Source organism: Colossoma macropomum, unplaced genomic scaffold (assembly GCF_904425465.1).
Source record: "Colossoma macropomum unplaced genomic scaffold, Colossoma_macropomum, whole genome shotgun sequence".
Lineage (NCBI taxonomy): Eukaryota > Metazoa > Chordata > Actinopteri > Characiformes > Serrasalmidae > Colossoma > Colossoma macropomum.
In genome coordinates, this window is record NW_023494790.1 from 5736919 (window position 1) to 5753585 (window position 16667).

The 16667-nt window shown below is 37.7% G+C and overlaps 1 protein-coding gene across 1 annotated transcript in view; it reads left to right on the forward strand.

Annotated features, from left to right (window-relative positions):
• The first annotated feature begins 7806 nt into the window (after positions 1 to 7806).
• Positions 7807 to 16667, forward strand: part of LOC118809052 (alpha-actinin-2) — a 61446-nt gene continuing 52585 nt past the window's right edge. Inside the window, exon 1 of the mRNA XM_036571985.1 lies at positions 7807 to 7911. Within this exon, the coding sequence (XP_036427878.1) occupies positions 7807 to 7911 (105 nt within the window). The remainder of the gene's footprint in view (positions 7912 to 16667) is intronic.

The following is a 16667-nucleotide window of genomic DNA, read 5'->3' on the forward strand; positions in this document are numbered from 1 at the left end:
GCATTACTGTTTGGAACAGTTCATTTTGTAAGTGTAAAGGCTTCTGTGTGACTTTAATCTTTGTCTTACAAAATCAGATCATATTTTGTTATAATTTGAATGCCAAAACTACCAAAACAAGGATTACTAAAAACAACAAAATATGTTAAACTAAATTAATTGGCTTGATTAAGTCAGTTAAGACACAGAGGGGCCATTCATTTTAATCACTTTTTCATGATATGAGTGCTGAGAACTCCATATAATTCTTCATTATAACTCCCCACTATTACCACATTGCAGACCACCATGGAGTATAATAAAAGGGCTCCCCCACCTGAGAAGAGCCAATTAAACCCCTGCTTTTTAGCTCTGTGCCGAGATGTTCGGCCTACTTTAATGAGAGCAGAATGTATTCCAGTTACAGAGAATACAGTATAATCCAATTAAACAGTCTCACATTATTATAAAAATCTCTTTTGGAAAATTGGAGTTCAAAAGTATTTATGTTAACTGGGAAAACACTGACCAATAGAACACAAGAGAGTATGGACCAGATAATTTCCAGTAGGATTGTGTGATTCCGGATATTTTGGAGTCGACTCCAGTTCTGATTCCAAGTGATGGGAATCAGTGAAGTTGATTCCAAAAGACACAGAGAAGAATATCTGACAGACATAAAGAGTACAATATTAACTAACCTAATTAATTAATGAAATTAATTAAACCTTAGTAAGGGAATTTGGAAAGCTAATGCTACTTTTTTACTACAACAATAAGAACATGTACACCTGCAAGTATTGTAGTTAAAATGTTCGTATGTATAAAGGATAATCCAAAACAGCAGATTAAGCACACATTTGTAGCTTAGACATGGCAAGTATGAGGTAACTGGTATGACATTACCTTTGTAATTACGTGTATCAACGCTGATGCACAAAATCCTCCTTTTCTAGTTTTATTAGATCTTAGCGCAGCTTTTTTCACCACAAGATTCTAAACCAGCATCTTGAATGCTGGGTCGGCTTGTCAAGCACAGTTTTAGAATGGTTTACATCATATTTAGGTTATAGGTAGTTCATGGTTTCAATAGGAAATCATTTTTTAAAAAGATTTGGAATTTCTTGTGGAGTCCCTCAAGGTTCAGTTTTAGGGCCTTTGCTTTTTTCTCTGTACATGCTACTTCTGAGTGATGTCCTTAGGAAACATGATATAATTTTTCATAGCTGTGCTGATGGCACCCAGTTATACATTTCTGAGCTCTGTTTTACCCCTCATGTAAACACAGTCACTAAAGTAGCTTTTTATCATTTGAGAAATATCACTAGAGTTCAGCCTTTTCTCTCTCAGAGTGACACACAGAAATTTGTTCACGTATTTGTTACAGCAGAGTTGATCACTGTAATGCTCTTCTTTATTGGGCTTCCTAAGAAAACAATACATCCTTTTACAACTCATGCAAAAAAAATTTAAACAATGTAATTTAATCTGTCATGTTCTTATGATTCTGAATGAATACTTACAATTTCTTGTATTACTGTTAAACTTCATCACCTGTCTGTAAAGCACTTTGAGCTGCCACCAGCATGAATGGTGCTATATAAATAAAAAGTATTATTATTATTGTTATTATTATTATTATTATTATTATTATTATTTACAGATAATTCAATAATACTTTGTGTATTAGCAGTCTAAATAATTACAAGCTAACACTAGCTAAATTAACTTAGCTGGCTAAACTATTAACTCCTCCAGAAAGGTGTTTTGTTGTTTTGGTGCTGGCAAAATTTGATTGTAAGCCAATTTTTTGGTACATTCTTTGCAATTTTGCTTTGTTTTACTCTGTCAATAGTTAAACACAGCCAGTCTTATCATGTGTATGTTGTGGATGAATCTTTTGTAGGTGTTTTACAGTGGCAGCAGTGATCTCTCTCACTCTGTGTGCAGTCAAACACGAACAGCTCTGTGTGGAATCGAGTACAAACCTCGGAGTCAGCTCTCAATCCCTGAATGCCTGGAATGGAGGAGTCGATTCTTTTTTGGTGAATTTCTAGTGAGGAGCTGCCACTCAGTATTGGGCTTGTTCGGGATGAACTGTGCCTCGCCTCAGCGAGAGTAGCCGGTTGCAGGTGGGAGAGGAGCTGAGGAGAGAGCCATCAAGCCGGACAGTTTTACTGGTAGCACCCACGTTAGCCGGCAGCTCTTGCCGCGTTCACATATCAGATATAGCAGAACATAAATGCAAACTTTACAATTGAAAATGATAATCAGAAACACTACATTTGTGCCCTACTCAACACAGTTTGTGTCCACACATAAACTGAAGCCATGGGCCAAATAAAGTCCATGGGCCACATTTGGCCCGGCAGCCGCACTTTGGGCACCCTGAAATACATGGTTATAATCTTGCAGGATCAAGGCGGCTAAAGTTGGTCACCAGCTGGCTGCACAAGCTAAAAGACAGCTTGACAGTAGAGACTAAATTCTGTTGACTAAACTGGTATTATTTTGGTCAAAAGACTAAAGCTATGACTAAATTAAAAAAACATGAAAAAGTTAACACTGGTCCAACTCCATCCCCCTGTAGAAAATTGTTACTGATAAATATAACGAGAAAGATATATATTTATCCACTAAAGTATAGAGGAGAGTCCCTAAAAATTGTTTTTTGTGTTGCCCATATCAGCAACTCCGGGTCTTAATTGGATTTCTCTGTGACAAAAACGAACAAGAACACTATCAACTCAAGTTAAAGTTTATTTATGTATCATTCTAACACAGTTTTAACAATAAATGGTCTTAAACTGCTGGAGTTAATGTATAACTGCTAATTCACCCTTTAACCCTGAAGATTGGCACACAGACTGCTGGTCACAATAGCAATGCAAACAATAATCTCTCCTAGCTAGTAGCTAACGAAAAGGGCAAAGAGAAAGATTTAAGACAAACATTGATAATTTGGAGATGAATGGGCTTATTTGCATTTATAATCAACCCAACTTGCTTCCTGATACGTTTAATCTGCACCGAGAAACTGTCAAACACTAAAAAGTCACAAGGCTGTAGTCAGGTTACTGGTCACCAGCTTGAATTTTCCCGTTCCACCTTAAATGGTGCAGCAGTTGCTTTCTGGCACCTCAGGCAGCATTTAACGTGGAACAGGAAAATTCGTCAAGCGATAATTTTTAACAAAAACTATTCCACTTTTGTGGAAAAGTTTCCTGCTGAAGATGCGAGAAAAGTGGCTTTAGTTGAAAGCTTAAAGCAGAGCAAAGTAAGTCTGCGTTTTCGTTTATATTATATTTTTAGCCTATACTAGAACATCAGCACATACTGAGACATATTTACAGCTAAGAGGTTAAAATGGTTATAAAATGTTGTGGCTCCCATGGTGGTTCGATTTTCTTTTTTTTGAAAGGACAAAAAGGCTGTTCTTAACAATTGGGTTTGCCGACTTCTAGTTTGGGGTATTTTTGTATATTTGCCTGTCTTAAGATGTTGAGTCAGAGTGCAGTAGTGTTAGCTTGCACATTCCGGCTCCTTACCGACCTCGTGATTCAGAATATCACATTAACTTTTGCCACAGAGAAATCCAGCTTAATTGTGGCATGACGCCAGCCACCGAATGATGCCAGAACTTCAGTGGTCAGCCAGCCCAGTTCTATCTACAATTGATCTCCGTGCTCCACCTAAAAATGTGTTCTTTAGTAGTTACTGTTGTGAGATTGGACAAGCTTAGCACAATGTTAGCAAAATGAAATTCAACCTAGCATACAGCAAGGAACACCTGCATTTAGAGGGCACAATTCACTTCCAATTACAAACCCATTTCCAAACAAGTTGGGACGCTGTGCAAAATGTAAATAAAAACAAAATTCAATGATGTGCAAATCATTTAAACCCCATATTTCATTTCATTTCAAAATAGTACAAAGACAACAAATCAAACGATGAAACTGAGAAATTTTATTGTTTTATTGAAAATTTTATTGAAAAATATATGCCCGTTTTGAATTTGATGCCAACAACATGTTCCAAAAAAGTTGGGACGGGGGCCTGTTTACCACTGTGTTTCATCATCTCTTCTTTTAACAACACTCTGTAAGCGTTTGGGAACTGAGGAGACCAATTGCTGTAGTTTAGAAAGTGAAATGTTTTCCTGTTCTTGTTTGAAATAGGATTTCAGCTGCTCGAAAGTTTGGAGTCTCCTTTGTCATATTTTTCATTTTAAAATGTGCCAAATGTTTTCAGTGGTGACAGGTCTGGACTGCAGGCAGGCCAGTTTAGCACCCGGACACTTTTAATACGGAGCCATGCTGTTGTAATACATGCAGAATGTTGACATTGTCTTGCTGAAATAATCAAAGCCTTCCCTGAAAAAGACGTCTGGATGGCAGCTTATGTTGCCAAAACCTGTATATACCGCAGATGATGAAAAGCAAAAGTTCTTTGCTATTTTATGTTAAGAAACGTTATTCTTGAATTGTTGCACTATTTGATCGTATCCAAAGATTCACTTTAGAAAGACTCCGCCTCTCTGTGATGCTCATTGTATACTCAATCATGTTACTGACCTCTTGCCAATTAATCACCAGGTGTTTTTTTAAGCATTACACTACTTTACCAGCCTTTTGTTGCCCTCGTCCCAACTTTTTTGGCATGTGTTGCTGGCATTCAAAATTCAAAATGGGCATATATTTAAAAAAAAAAAATTGATATGTTGTCTTTGAAGCATTTTCAATGAAATATAGGGTTTAAATGATTTGCACATCACTGCATTTTGTTTTTATTTACCTTTTTCACAGTGTCCCAATCTTTTTGCAAATGGGGTTGTATATTTATGCAACATTCCTGCCTTTCGCCCAGTGAGCTCTGCGTTAAGCTCCAGCTTCAGCTACGAGCAGCTATAAATAGTGCGATGGATTATTGTTGTTCTTGATGATGCATGTAAATATATAAACGCATGTTATACTTTTATACTCTCTTTTCTCTATATCAATCCTTCTACCTGAATAACGGCTGTAAATGAGACCAGATCTGAGCGACTTCATTAAGAGTCTCTTCACATCATGTTATTTAAAGTAAAATAAATAAATCCTCAGTTTATTCATGCACTCATTAAGTCCAGTTGTTTCTGTTGTTGCTGTTTGTGTTGTTTGAATTCAGAGAAAGTGAATATAATCAATATAACTGAAATGATTGAAAACCGTTTCAGTCTGTGAAATGTTTTTAAAAGAAATATTGAAGATGCATGAAAAAGGCACCCAGATATAGCCCACTAAATTTAAACTGCCGTGAGCTCCAGAGTACAATCTGTCATCCGTTTCATACAGAATCTTGTATTACTTACAAAGTAAATGATATATCGATATTTAATACATATATAATCTATCAATTTCAAAAAATAGGACAGTGTGTGAAGTGCTAACAAATAGACAGCAGTGATTAGTACATTGTGTTTGACCTGTATTAAACAGAAAACAGTACAAAAACGTTTGTATATTTGATGTTTTGTCCTATGAACTGAGCACGTTCACCACTGTTTTATCACCACTGCTTTTAACAGCACATAATAATAATTTTTGCAATTAATAATCACAGTAATAATCAGTTTGTTACCATGCTTATGTTATACAGGTCGTCAGCTGAGCAGCAATACATGGCCTTCATCATATATACAGCCACAACACAACGTTTTTATACATCATTGTCTTTGCTAGGTTGAAAGTGGTGACCACCAAAGAATATTCAGCCAAGAGCAGCACTGTGGTCAGACGCAGCTGAAGGGCTTAAGGATGGCTAACACAAACTGCAACAAATGGGCATCAACAAACAGCAGGAAGAGTTTAAACTGAGGGATTTCTGATAAAGTGGCCAGTTAGTATACACAGTGATTCCTTCGATAGTAGGACGTGAGAATAGCTGATAATTGATGTGTAGCTGCAGATGGCGGATCTTCAACATAAACATAATTTGACATGGAGCAGAAGGCTACAACACACACAACCCCAAAAGTCCATCTCTTTCTAAACAGAACGTTTTATAAATTATATTATTAATTTGTGTTAATCTCAATGTTGAATCCATATATATTAATGTTCATCAAATATATATAAATATTCATTTCATATATATTCATTCAATATATATCAATCAATATATTCAATATATATTGATGCACAGTTTTTGTTTCATTCAATATATAACAATCATTATCATTCCACATATATATAAAGTTCATTGTACACACACACACACACACACACACACACACATATATATAAGAAAACCTTGTATCCCCAGTTTTTGACATAATCTGAAATTGCCTGTTGCCCTGTACATTGTATGTAAATTTCATGATGAATGGACTAAAAGAAATGACCAAAAATGACTTGGGAAAAAATATATATATTTTTGTTGTAGACATGGTGATCTTTGGTTCCTATCACCACCACTGTAAAGAGATCTGAGTCTGCCACTTTCTCTACAGTGAACCATTTCACACCAAACCACTCTGACTGACTTTATTTACATATTAACCATTAAATTATGCAGGATCAGGTTTCTGAATTTGGGCTCCTGAGAAACAAACCAAAGATTTTCTTATTTTGATCAAAACATTGCTTCACAGATTATTTACAGTCTGATTCATCCCAAAACCTCAGAATTCCTCTTCAACTTTTTTTTGTCTCAGGAGAAATAAAGCGTATCTCAATGCTGCATTAATGAAGGTGTACTGCTTTCTGAATTCTTTCTTCTAAAACCCCCATTATGAGAAAAAAGAAGACTCAAATAAGATGTTAATTGTAAGTTTAAAAAAAGTTTTAAGTTTAAATAAAATGTACATGTTAATTCCATATACATACACACACATATATATACAATGAGCTTCGAGATATATATACATCTATCATTTTGTCAGAAGAAAACCTTGTATCCCCAGTTTTTGACGTAATCTGAAATTGCCTGTTGCCCTCTACATGGGTATGTAAATTTCATGATGAATGGACTAAAAGAAATGACCAAAAATGACTTGGGAATATGTATATGTATATGTATATATATATATATATATATATATATATATATATATGATCAAAACACTGCTTATATATATATATATATATATATTTTCAGGAAATGGGCTAATTTTACTGCAAAGCTTTTATTAATTTTCTGAATTTAACAAATTGAAAAGAAAATATAAACTGTAAACGCCACATTTCATTTTTATCAATATGGTAAATTCAACAAACATTAAAGGTTTCTTACAAAAGTATTAGTATTCTGATCTTTAAACTACTCAAAAATAGAGCAGTTTCATTTCAGTCCTTCATAGTTTTTAATTCCTTTTATTTTCAGGTTTAATTGTTCAGTTTTATTCTACTCCTCACTTCAGCATTTCATTTTAGACCAAAAGGTTCCCAGAAAGAGAAGAACAAACTTCAGTTTCTGTGCTGATAAACGCTGGATGGACTGGAAGGTCCAGTGCAGTTCTCCCCTTCAGTCATTATTTCCCTGCTATAATAGTTCACCTCTGACTTTCTGTTACTCTGTTACTGACAGGCTGATCTGCTGTGCTTCCTGTGTGTCCGTGTTGTTGGACTACAGCTGTGGGAGTGAAGGCTGTCTGACCTTTACTGCGGCTCTGCTGCGCCCTCGCTCACTTCTGCACCTTCACTGAGTGACCGGTTGACACTGCGTCACGTGGCGTGTGGCAAATAACTATTAAATGCCCCGGGTCGCGCGGCCTGGGGGGCAGTTGGAAGCGCGCGCGAGGCAAACACGGGTCAGAGAGCGCGCTCATTGCCTTGGTTTGCTGACATGGAGTACAACAACGGCTACGAGCAGGAGGAGTACATGCTGCAGGAGGACGAGTGGGACCGGGACCTGCTGCTGGACCCCGCCTGGGAGAAACAGCAGAGGAAGGTGGGGGGCAGAGCGCGAGCGCGCAGAGCTGTCTGATAATCAAACGGCCTTAATGAGACAGATATTGCTTAGCAACATCTTTCTCCTGCATGAAGTGTCAGACAGCAGGGGCGCAGAGGTCGTGGGGGGTTCTGCTTGCTTTAAACCCCCTTTTTCTTTCAATCTGTTTCTTTGCGTTACAGTGAAGCGCAGAGTCTGAATTGTTCACAGTGGTGGTGATAGGAACCAGACGTCTGAAGAGATTAAAGGGGAATTCCACTGATTTTTCAGACTTTCTCTAAAATTCTTTAAGATGTACAGAAAGTCATTCGGAGTGGTTTGGTGTGAAGTGCTCTGCTCCAGAGAAACTCACAAAGTCAGAATTGTCCAAAACAGTGGTGTTAGGAACCAGACGTCTCAAGCATTTAATACCTCTAAAAGTCACAAATGGGTACAGATGTGTTGTGTGATGTATGAGACATTGTTTTATGCCAGTCTCTAGCTTTAAACCTTTTGTAAATCCATTCATGGTGGAGAGGGACATGCAGGGCAGTAGGTCTGGTGGTTTTTGATAGTAAATAAAAAGGCTATATTTTTGTTGTAGACATGGTGACCTCTGGTTCCTATCACCACCACTGTAAAGAGATCTGAGTCTGTCACTTTCTCTACAGTGAACCATTTCACACCAAACCACTCTGACTGACTTTATTTACATATTAACCATTAAATTATGCAGGATCAGGTTTCTGAATTTGGGCTCCTGAGAACCAAAGATTTTCTCATTTTGATCAAAACACTGCTTCACAGATTATTTACAGTCTGATTCATCCCAAAACCTCAGAATTCCTCTTCAACTTTATTTTTTGTCTCAGGAGAAATAAAGCGTATCTCAATGCTGCATTAATGAAGGTGTACTGCTTTCTGAATTCTTTCTTCTAAAACCCCCATTATGAGAAAAAAGAAGACTAAAATAAGATGTTAATTGTACGTTTAAAAATGTTTTAAGTTTAAATAAAATGTTCCAAAAACCAGTGATAAAATTATGGAGTCTCTTCCTGCGCTGACAGATCACTGAATGATTAGGTTAAAGGTAATTTAGGACTGGGGTGAATCAGACACTTCTCACTTCTGATCAAAGTGAGAAAATCCGAGGTTTGTTTCTCAAGAGCCGAACTTGAGAAACATGAGAAAATTGTTTTAAAGTTGAATTCTAGCGATTTTTCAGAATTCCTGCCTAAATTTGTGGGTAATATGTAGATAAAGTCAGTCAGAGTGGTTTGGTGTGAAATGGTTCATTGCACAGAAACGTACAGACTCAGATTTCTTTACAGTGGTGGTGATGGGAACCAGGGGTCACAGTGTCTACAACACAAATACAGCCATTTTATTTACTATCAAAACCACCAGTGAACCAGTTCTTTGTGGACATTTTACCTTAAAAGACCCTACGTGTACTCATAAGGGTCATTTTTCAGAAACATCCATTTTTGTGCCCCTAGTGTTTACAGATATATTACACTTCAAAAACATGTTAGGGTTACAATTTATTTATAATTTAAAATAAAACAATAAGATATTTTAACAAAAACACCTTCTTGAGCCTCAATTTATCAATACTGGTTTTTAAATCAATTATCTAGAATTCCAAGCGCCACAGAAGAGCTCATCCCCACAGTCATGTGTAAAGGCTGAGGCCATATTTGAGGCAAAAAACATGTTTTTCTGCAATTTTAACTGCAATAATCTCTACATGTCTATGAAATATATGAACTAAATGACATAAAGAAAACAAATGCCAAATAAATATTATAAAATATATAATGAAAGTTGGTCCCCAGGAGTCGTGTCACTGGTGTTACTGCATAACAAAAAATCTCTTATTTTGAAATAAAAGTCACACTGATGACATCACTTGACTTCCTTTAACCTGTTTTCTGAGGATCTATGAAGAAAAGCACATGGTGAGTCCACTGTGTCTTTCAGTTATCAGAGATTTTCTCATTTAGCTCATGATTTCATATGAAGCTTTTAGCTGACGTCACTGGTGTGACCTACTTTGGATTAAATTACATATTTTGGTAGATATTCCATGATTGACAACGTGTGGTTTGATGTTCTGTAGCAGCCATTTAGTAAAATGCATTGTTCATTAAAAATGTCTCTGGTGTTACTTTTCTTATGTGTAACACCAGTGACAATCAGTAACACCAGTGACTCCTATGGATAGATGAAAAGTGGACGTTTCTGTAGAATGACCCATATATATACCAGCTGTATGTAGCATGTGTGGTCACTCACGTCTGAGGTGTAGTTATTGAGTGCCGCACAAGCAAGAACAGTACAAGAGTAGGGTTGTGAGGGTTGTCTAGTCTCTGTGATGAAAATTTCAAATATATTTTTCTTCTGGCAGTGAGCTACCCACCATTAGAAAATGTACAAAATGGTATCGAAAACGCACCAGTTTTCTGCCATGCTGCATCTAAAACAAGTTTGCATTCTCTAAAAAATCAAGCCTAATTAAGGAATCAAGCCTAATTAATCAACGGTGATCAGAGTATAGCACTAGCAAGCCCTCAAAGCTGGCTGAAAAGCTGAAAGATGGAACAACGTCCACATAAATATTAAAGAAGCTGAATGGATTCACAACTAAAACAGAGCAAATCACTGTTTTCAGAAGAAAACCTCGTATCTCCAAAATGGTGACTTTACAGGAGAAGGAAAAAACTTACTTTGCTTTTAATGTAAGTCAATGGAACCAGACTTTTTTCCCGTGTCATTTTGAGCCGTTTCTTTTGGACCATTCTTCATTAAATTTACATACGATGTAAAGGGCAACAGACAAATTATGTCAAAAACTGAAAAACGACAAAAAATGGAGATACGAGATTCTCTTCCAACAGCAGCAAAATGAGTGTTATAATTTTATTACTTTTCCTTCCACAATCTCACTAATGTAGGTCTGTCTATGTTGAATTCTTTCATCATGGTGTGCTGTTGTGTTTGTTGATTGAAGGAACAGTTTGTTGAGTAAAAGTGGGCTGAAAGCTGAGCGCCTCTGAGGTGCGTTTATGTGTTATTTCATTTCACAGAATGTTTGGTGGGTCACAGGGCAAACATTACATCTACACATGGGTCCTGGCATTAAAAAGTTCAGGAGCCTCTTTAGTAGAGAAACTCTAGGAGAAACCACATAGCAGAGTTCGGATGGTGTCTATAGGGATGTTGGAAATCTGATTGCTTTGCATTGGTAACTGGTGATGATTCCAAATGGCGGAGAGATCGAAAGAGTCCAGTTGAGGTGGAGGAAATATAGCAACCATTTTATCCTTGCTTTTATGAGTGTGTGTGTGTGTGTGTGTGTGTGTGTGTGTGTGTGTGTGTGTGTGTGTGTGTGTGTTTGTGGCAATGCTAACAATAGAGCAAGCGCACCAACAAACACATTTCTTACTGTGCCATTCCAGCCATGTGCACAGTATGACGACTGTGAGCAGATGCACAGAATGGATGCTAGGACTAAATTTAACTCTGGACCTCATAAAGGCACGGGGCTCCACTAATCCAATGCCTTTTGGTTGGGAACTCATTTGTGGTGAGCACCTTTCTCACCGTAGGGTTCAGTTGTTAAAAGGCTTTTCTCACAGGGGAAAATCCCCCAGTGAAAATCCCCCAAGTCCAACTGGACGTGAATGAACACAGTAGATTACATCTCAATGCTATTTGTGTTAATTCAACACAATGTTAATTCAGTATTGGTGATTTTGCTGTGTCGGCAATGCAGGTCTTGAAGCTCATTGGCTGGACTTAATGGTTTATTTTAAAAAAGAATCAGTGGTGAAATTTAGTCCAACTCAAAGTCAACTCTTATCATTCCTTCTAACCACAGTACAGAGCCCTGCTGGTGACATTCCTTCTTAATAAAAAGTAATGCATGGCCACAACTTACTAAGCTGCAGAAATGGTGTGACCATGACTTAGTAAGGTGTGCGAACAACTTAATTATCCTATTCCCAGGCATGTACGTTTTAACTTGAGGCCATGACTGAATTATCAAGTCCTCATGCCTTGCTAAGTTGAGGCTACACTTTAATTATCTCATTCCCATGCATTAATAAGTCAAGACTATGGTTTAACAATCTCATTCTGACCCCTTTCTAAGTCATGGCCAAGATTTAATTATCACAACTTAATTATCTCATCTCATGCTGACTTGTCTCGTTCCCACACTTTACTAAACCATGGCCACAACTTGTGGGAAAGAGAATTATGTTGTGGCCATGGCTTAGTAAAGTGTGGGAACGAGACAGTAGCCTTAACTATCTCTTCCCCTCATCTTAGTAAGTTGTGGCTATGACTTAATTATCTTATTCCCACATATTACTATGTTGTGGCTATGACATTATCTCTTTTCCAAGGCTTACTAAGTCATGGACACAGTTATGTCATTTATATGCTTTAGTAAGTTGTGGCTATGACTGAATTATCTCATTCTTGCATATTACTATGTCGTGGCTATGACTTAATTATCTCATTCCCATGACTTACTAAGTTGTGGCTATGACTTAACTACCCCCCAACCATAGTAAGTTGTGGCTTAGTAAGTTCCCATGCCTTACTAAGGTATGGCCAAGACTTAATTATCACATCTTAATTGTCTCTACTTGCTGTGACTTAATTATCTCATTCCCACATCTTACTAAGCTGTTGCTATGACTTATTTATCTCATTCCCACACATTACTGAGTTAAGGCTGTCACTTAATTATCTTATTCCCACACCTTACTAAGTTGTGGGTACGCCTTCATTTTCTCATTCCCACACATTACTGAGTTAAGGCTACCAGTAATTATCTCATTCCCACACCTTACTAGGTTGTGGCTATGACTTATTTATCTCATTCCCACGCATTACTGAGTTAAGGCTACCACTCAATTATCTCATTCCCACACCTTACTAAGTTGTGGCTATGATTTATTTATCTTATTCCCACATATTACTGAGTTGAGGCTACCACTTATTTATCTCATTCCCACATCTAACTAACTTGTGGCTGTGATTTACTTTACTTCTTTCCCAAACATTACTGAGTAAAGTCTACCTTAATTATTTCATTCCCACACCTAACTAAGTTGTGGCTATGACTCAATTTTCTTATTCCCACACATTACTGAGTTAAGGCTGTCACTTAATTATCTCATTCCCACAGCTTACTGAGTTGTGGGTACAACTTAATTATCTCATTCCCACACGTTACTGAGTTACACACCTTACTAAATTGTGGCTATGACTTATTTATCGCATTCCCACACATGACAGAGTTAACGCTGTCACTTAATTATCTCATTCCCGCATGTAACTAAGCTTGGATACAACTTAATTTTCTCATTCCCACACATTACTGAGTTAGGCTACCACTTAATTATCTCATTCCCACATGTAACTAAGCTTGGATACAACTTAATTTTCTCATTCCCACACATTATTAAGTTAAGGCTACCACCTAATTATCTCACTCCCACACATTACTGAGTTAAGGCTATCATATTTATCTCATTCCCACATCTAGCTAAGCTGTGGCTATGATTTATTTATCTCATTCCCACATATTACTGAATTAAGGCTACCGCCTAATTATCTCACTCCCACACATTACTGAGTTAAGGCTACCACTTCATTATCTCATTCCCACATCTAACTAAGCTTGGATACAACTTAATTTTCTCATTCCCACACATTACTGAGTTAAGGCTACAACTTAATTATCTCATTCCTCTGCTCTGTCATGACTATGACTTAACTATCTCGTTCCCATTTACCGTCAGGATCCTGTTTGCAGGCTTTTGAGAGTCCTTATATTTAGTGATGTCATTAATAAGAGATGTCAGTAGATATCATTAACACTGATTGAGTGAGTAAGGAAATTCATCCAGGCACAGGAAACTGTACAAACCACTACACAATGAACTGTACAGCTGTTTAGCACTGGACAGCAGAAACTAGAGAGGTCATGTTGTGGAAACACACACTAAACAATTAGGGATCACACACTAATCAACTTCTACACTGTTGCTGAACCAAACAGAGCTCACCGAATGTGGAGCTGCTCGCTGCTGCTGTTTTCTCTGCCGTTTGCACTGACACAGTAAAGAAGCAGCAGGTATGTTTAAATTAGGATCATGGATTTATAAATGTGATCAGTGTGGTATTTTTTAGAGTTTTAAATGTACATAAACTCCATTGTTCTCGCGCCTTAAACTACCCTGAAAGCTTCGCTCCACACCTGAGAGACTTTTCACCATTTTTCTTTGTTTACTTGCTGTATTTTCTTCTGCTGTGCTCTCAGTTTTCAATGGCTGTTGCAGGAATCCGTTATGTTTGATAAACCCCGACTAGTCCAAAACGCGATCGGGAGGCCAAAAATCTGAGTCTGTGCCCCTCACACACGACTGACCCAAAAATCTACAGACTAGAGCCGACGAGCACAGACTCGGCCAGACTGAGAATGAGGTAGCACTTCAGACAATTCAGTGTGTTCAAACAGACTGTAGCAGTCTGTTGCCTCATTGCTTGGGCTCCCCAACACCAGTAGCAGTGGCCTAGCACACTTTGGACTGCATTTCAGAGCATTGAGTATTTTTATTCTATGCAATTAAATTCATAATCATAATTATAATGCTTGTAACCATCTGAAGCAAGTTGTTAGGTTTTGGATTATTTTTACAGGATCTACAATCAGCCCCATCTTTTAGCATGATTGAAGTAATTCATTCAAGTCATTTTTAAGTCATTTTAGCCTGCAAAAGCAGTGACATCCAATTGTATCTAAGATAGATACAACTGGAATAGAAGACTTGCTTTCCTATTCATTGGTTCAATGAAGACTGTGCACTAATTTGTCTCTAATTGAGCTCTCTAAGCCCCACCCACAAATGCATTCTTTACTGTTTTATGTAACACTGGATTTCAACCTAACGAGACGCTGCAGCACACAACTCTGTTTTTGTAATGTTTATTCCTTAAACCTCAACTATAACACAAAAAAAAACTATATATGATCCATCCTAACAATGTAACCTCTCACATCCATACAAAATAAGTGTTCATTGAAATTAACAGCACACCTTAAATGTCAGTATATTTTTAGTTGTGTGCTACAGGTGGAATAGGATTTTTGCAAGCATTCTCCATTCATCCATCCATCCATCCAATTATCTCCAGTACCCTTACATTTATTTAAGTTCCAGTCAAAACCTGCATCAGGACAAGAGCAGAAAACATATTTAACAGAAAATGACATGTTTCAGTATTTGGTTTGTCCACTCCTTACATTTATTATAGCTTCCATTCTTTTCAGGAGACTTACTTTCAGTTTCTCAAAGAAATCTGCAGACAACCTCCAAAGTTCAGTTTTAGAAGTTGTTTTTTTCTGCCTCTCACAATCTAAATAATCCTGAACACATTCATTGATGTTGAGGTCTGGACTCTGGGGTGGTCAGTCCATTGTTCAGCTTCTTTGTTCGATGTGTCCGTCTCCTTTTCTCAGTGAGGTTCTTCTTGACAGCTACACATCCTTTCAGACCCACAGCGCTGAGTCGTCTTCTCACAGTGGAAGGATGGACAGAAACACCTGTGGATGTTTTCAGATCTGAAGCAGCTTGATTTTCTCCTCTCTCTCAGAGATGAAAGCTTTAAGTGCTGTTTATCTGATGGGGGCAGTTTTGGTGTCTACCAGGTCTTCCAGGTGGTTGTTAGGAGTCCCATTTGCTCTGTACCTTTTAATCATTTGCTCCACTTTTTTTTCTCTTACTTTCTCCTGCCTTATATAAGTCACTATATAATATCTATCTATCTATCTATCTATCTATCTATCTATAACACCTCTGAGTGCAGCTTTATTGCTAAATTGGGGTGCCTTTTCCCTCAGGCAGAAATATCAGTGTGATCACAGACATGAAGTATGTTAAACTGTACGCTTCATGGCCACAGGGAGGGTGTTAACAGGACAGCGCTGATGAAATGCAACACCTGTTTGCTATTGTTATGCCTGGTGTTGGCACTCTGGGCTCTACTTTAGGTGACTCTGAGGGACCCTCCAAACCTCCACTCATATCACCTTTTTAAAAACTCGAGCAGCTGCACCTCCACGGTACTCAAAGTTACCCCAGCAGAGCTCATTGTTTCTCTGTACGGTGCTCAAATGCAGTTTCGGGACACTTTGAATAGAATTTATGTTTTGTTTGTTTATGAATTTATCATTTATTCAGTCTTATCCTTCAGAAAAGTTACAACAACCAACAATTCCAACTATGTTTACTAACTGAAACTCAAAGGTCAGGCAAGTAAAAGTACTCAGACATTAGCAGGACAATCATTCATGTCTTTTTCTTTTATGTAGGTTATTATGCCAATTCATATATTTTAAGTTACCCTTATTAGTCCCACAACGGGGAAATTTCACCTCTGCATTTAACCCATCCGTGCAGTGAAACACCACATACACACTAGTGAACACACACACTAGGGGGCAGTGAGCACACTTGCCCAGAGCGGTGGGCAGCCCTATCCATGGTGCCCAGGGAGCAGTTGGGGGTTTGGTGTCTTGCTCAAGGGCACTTCAGTCACATACTGTCGGCTCTAGGGATCAAACTGGTGACCTTCCGGTCACAAGGCTGGTTCCCTAGCCTCCAGCCCGTGACTGCCCCTTTGATAATCTTTATAATCATAATCATTTTAATAATCAATTCAGGCACTCCTAATCACATTTTAATCATATGCAAATC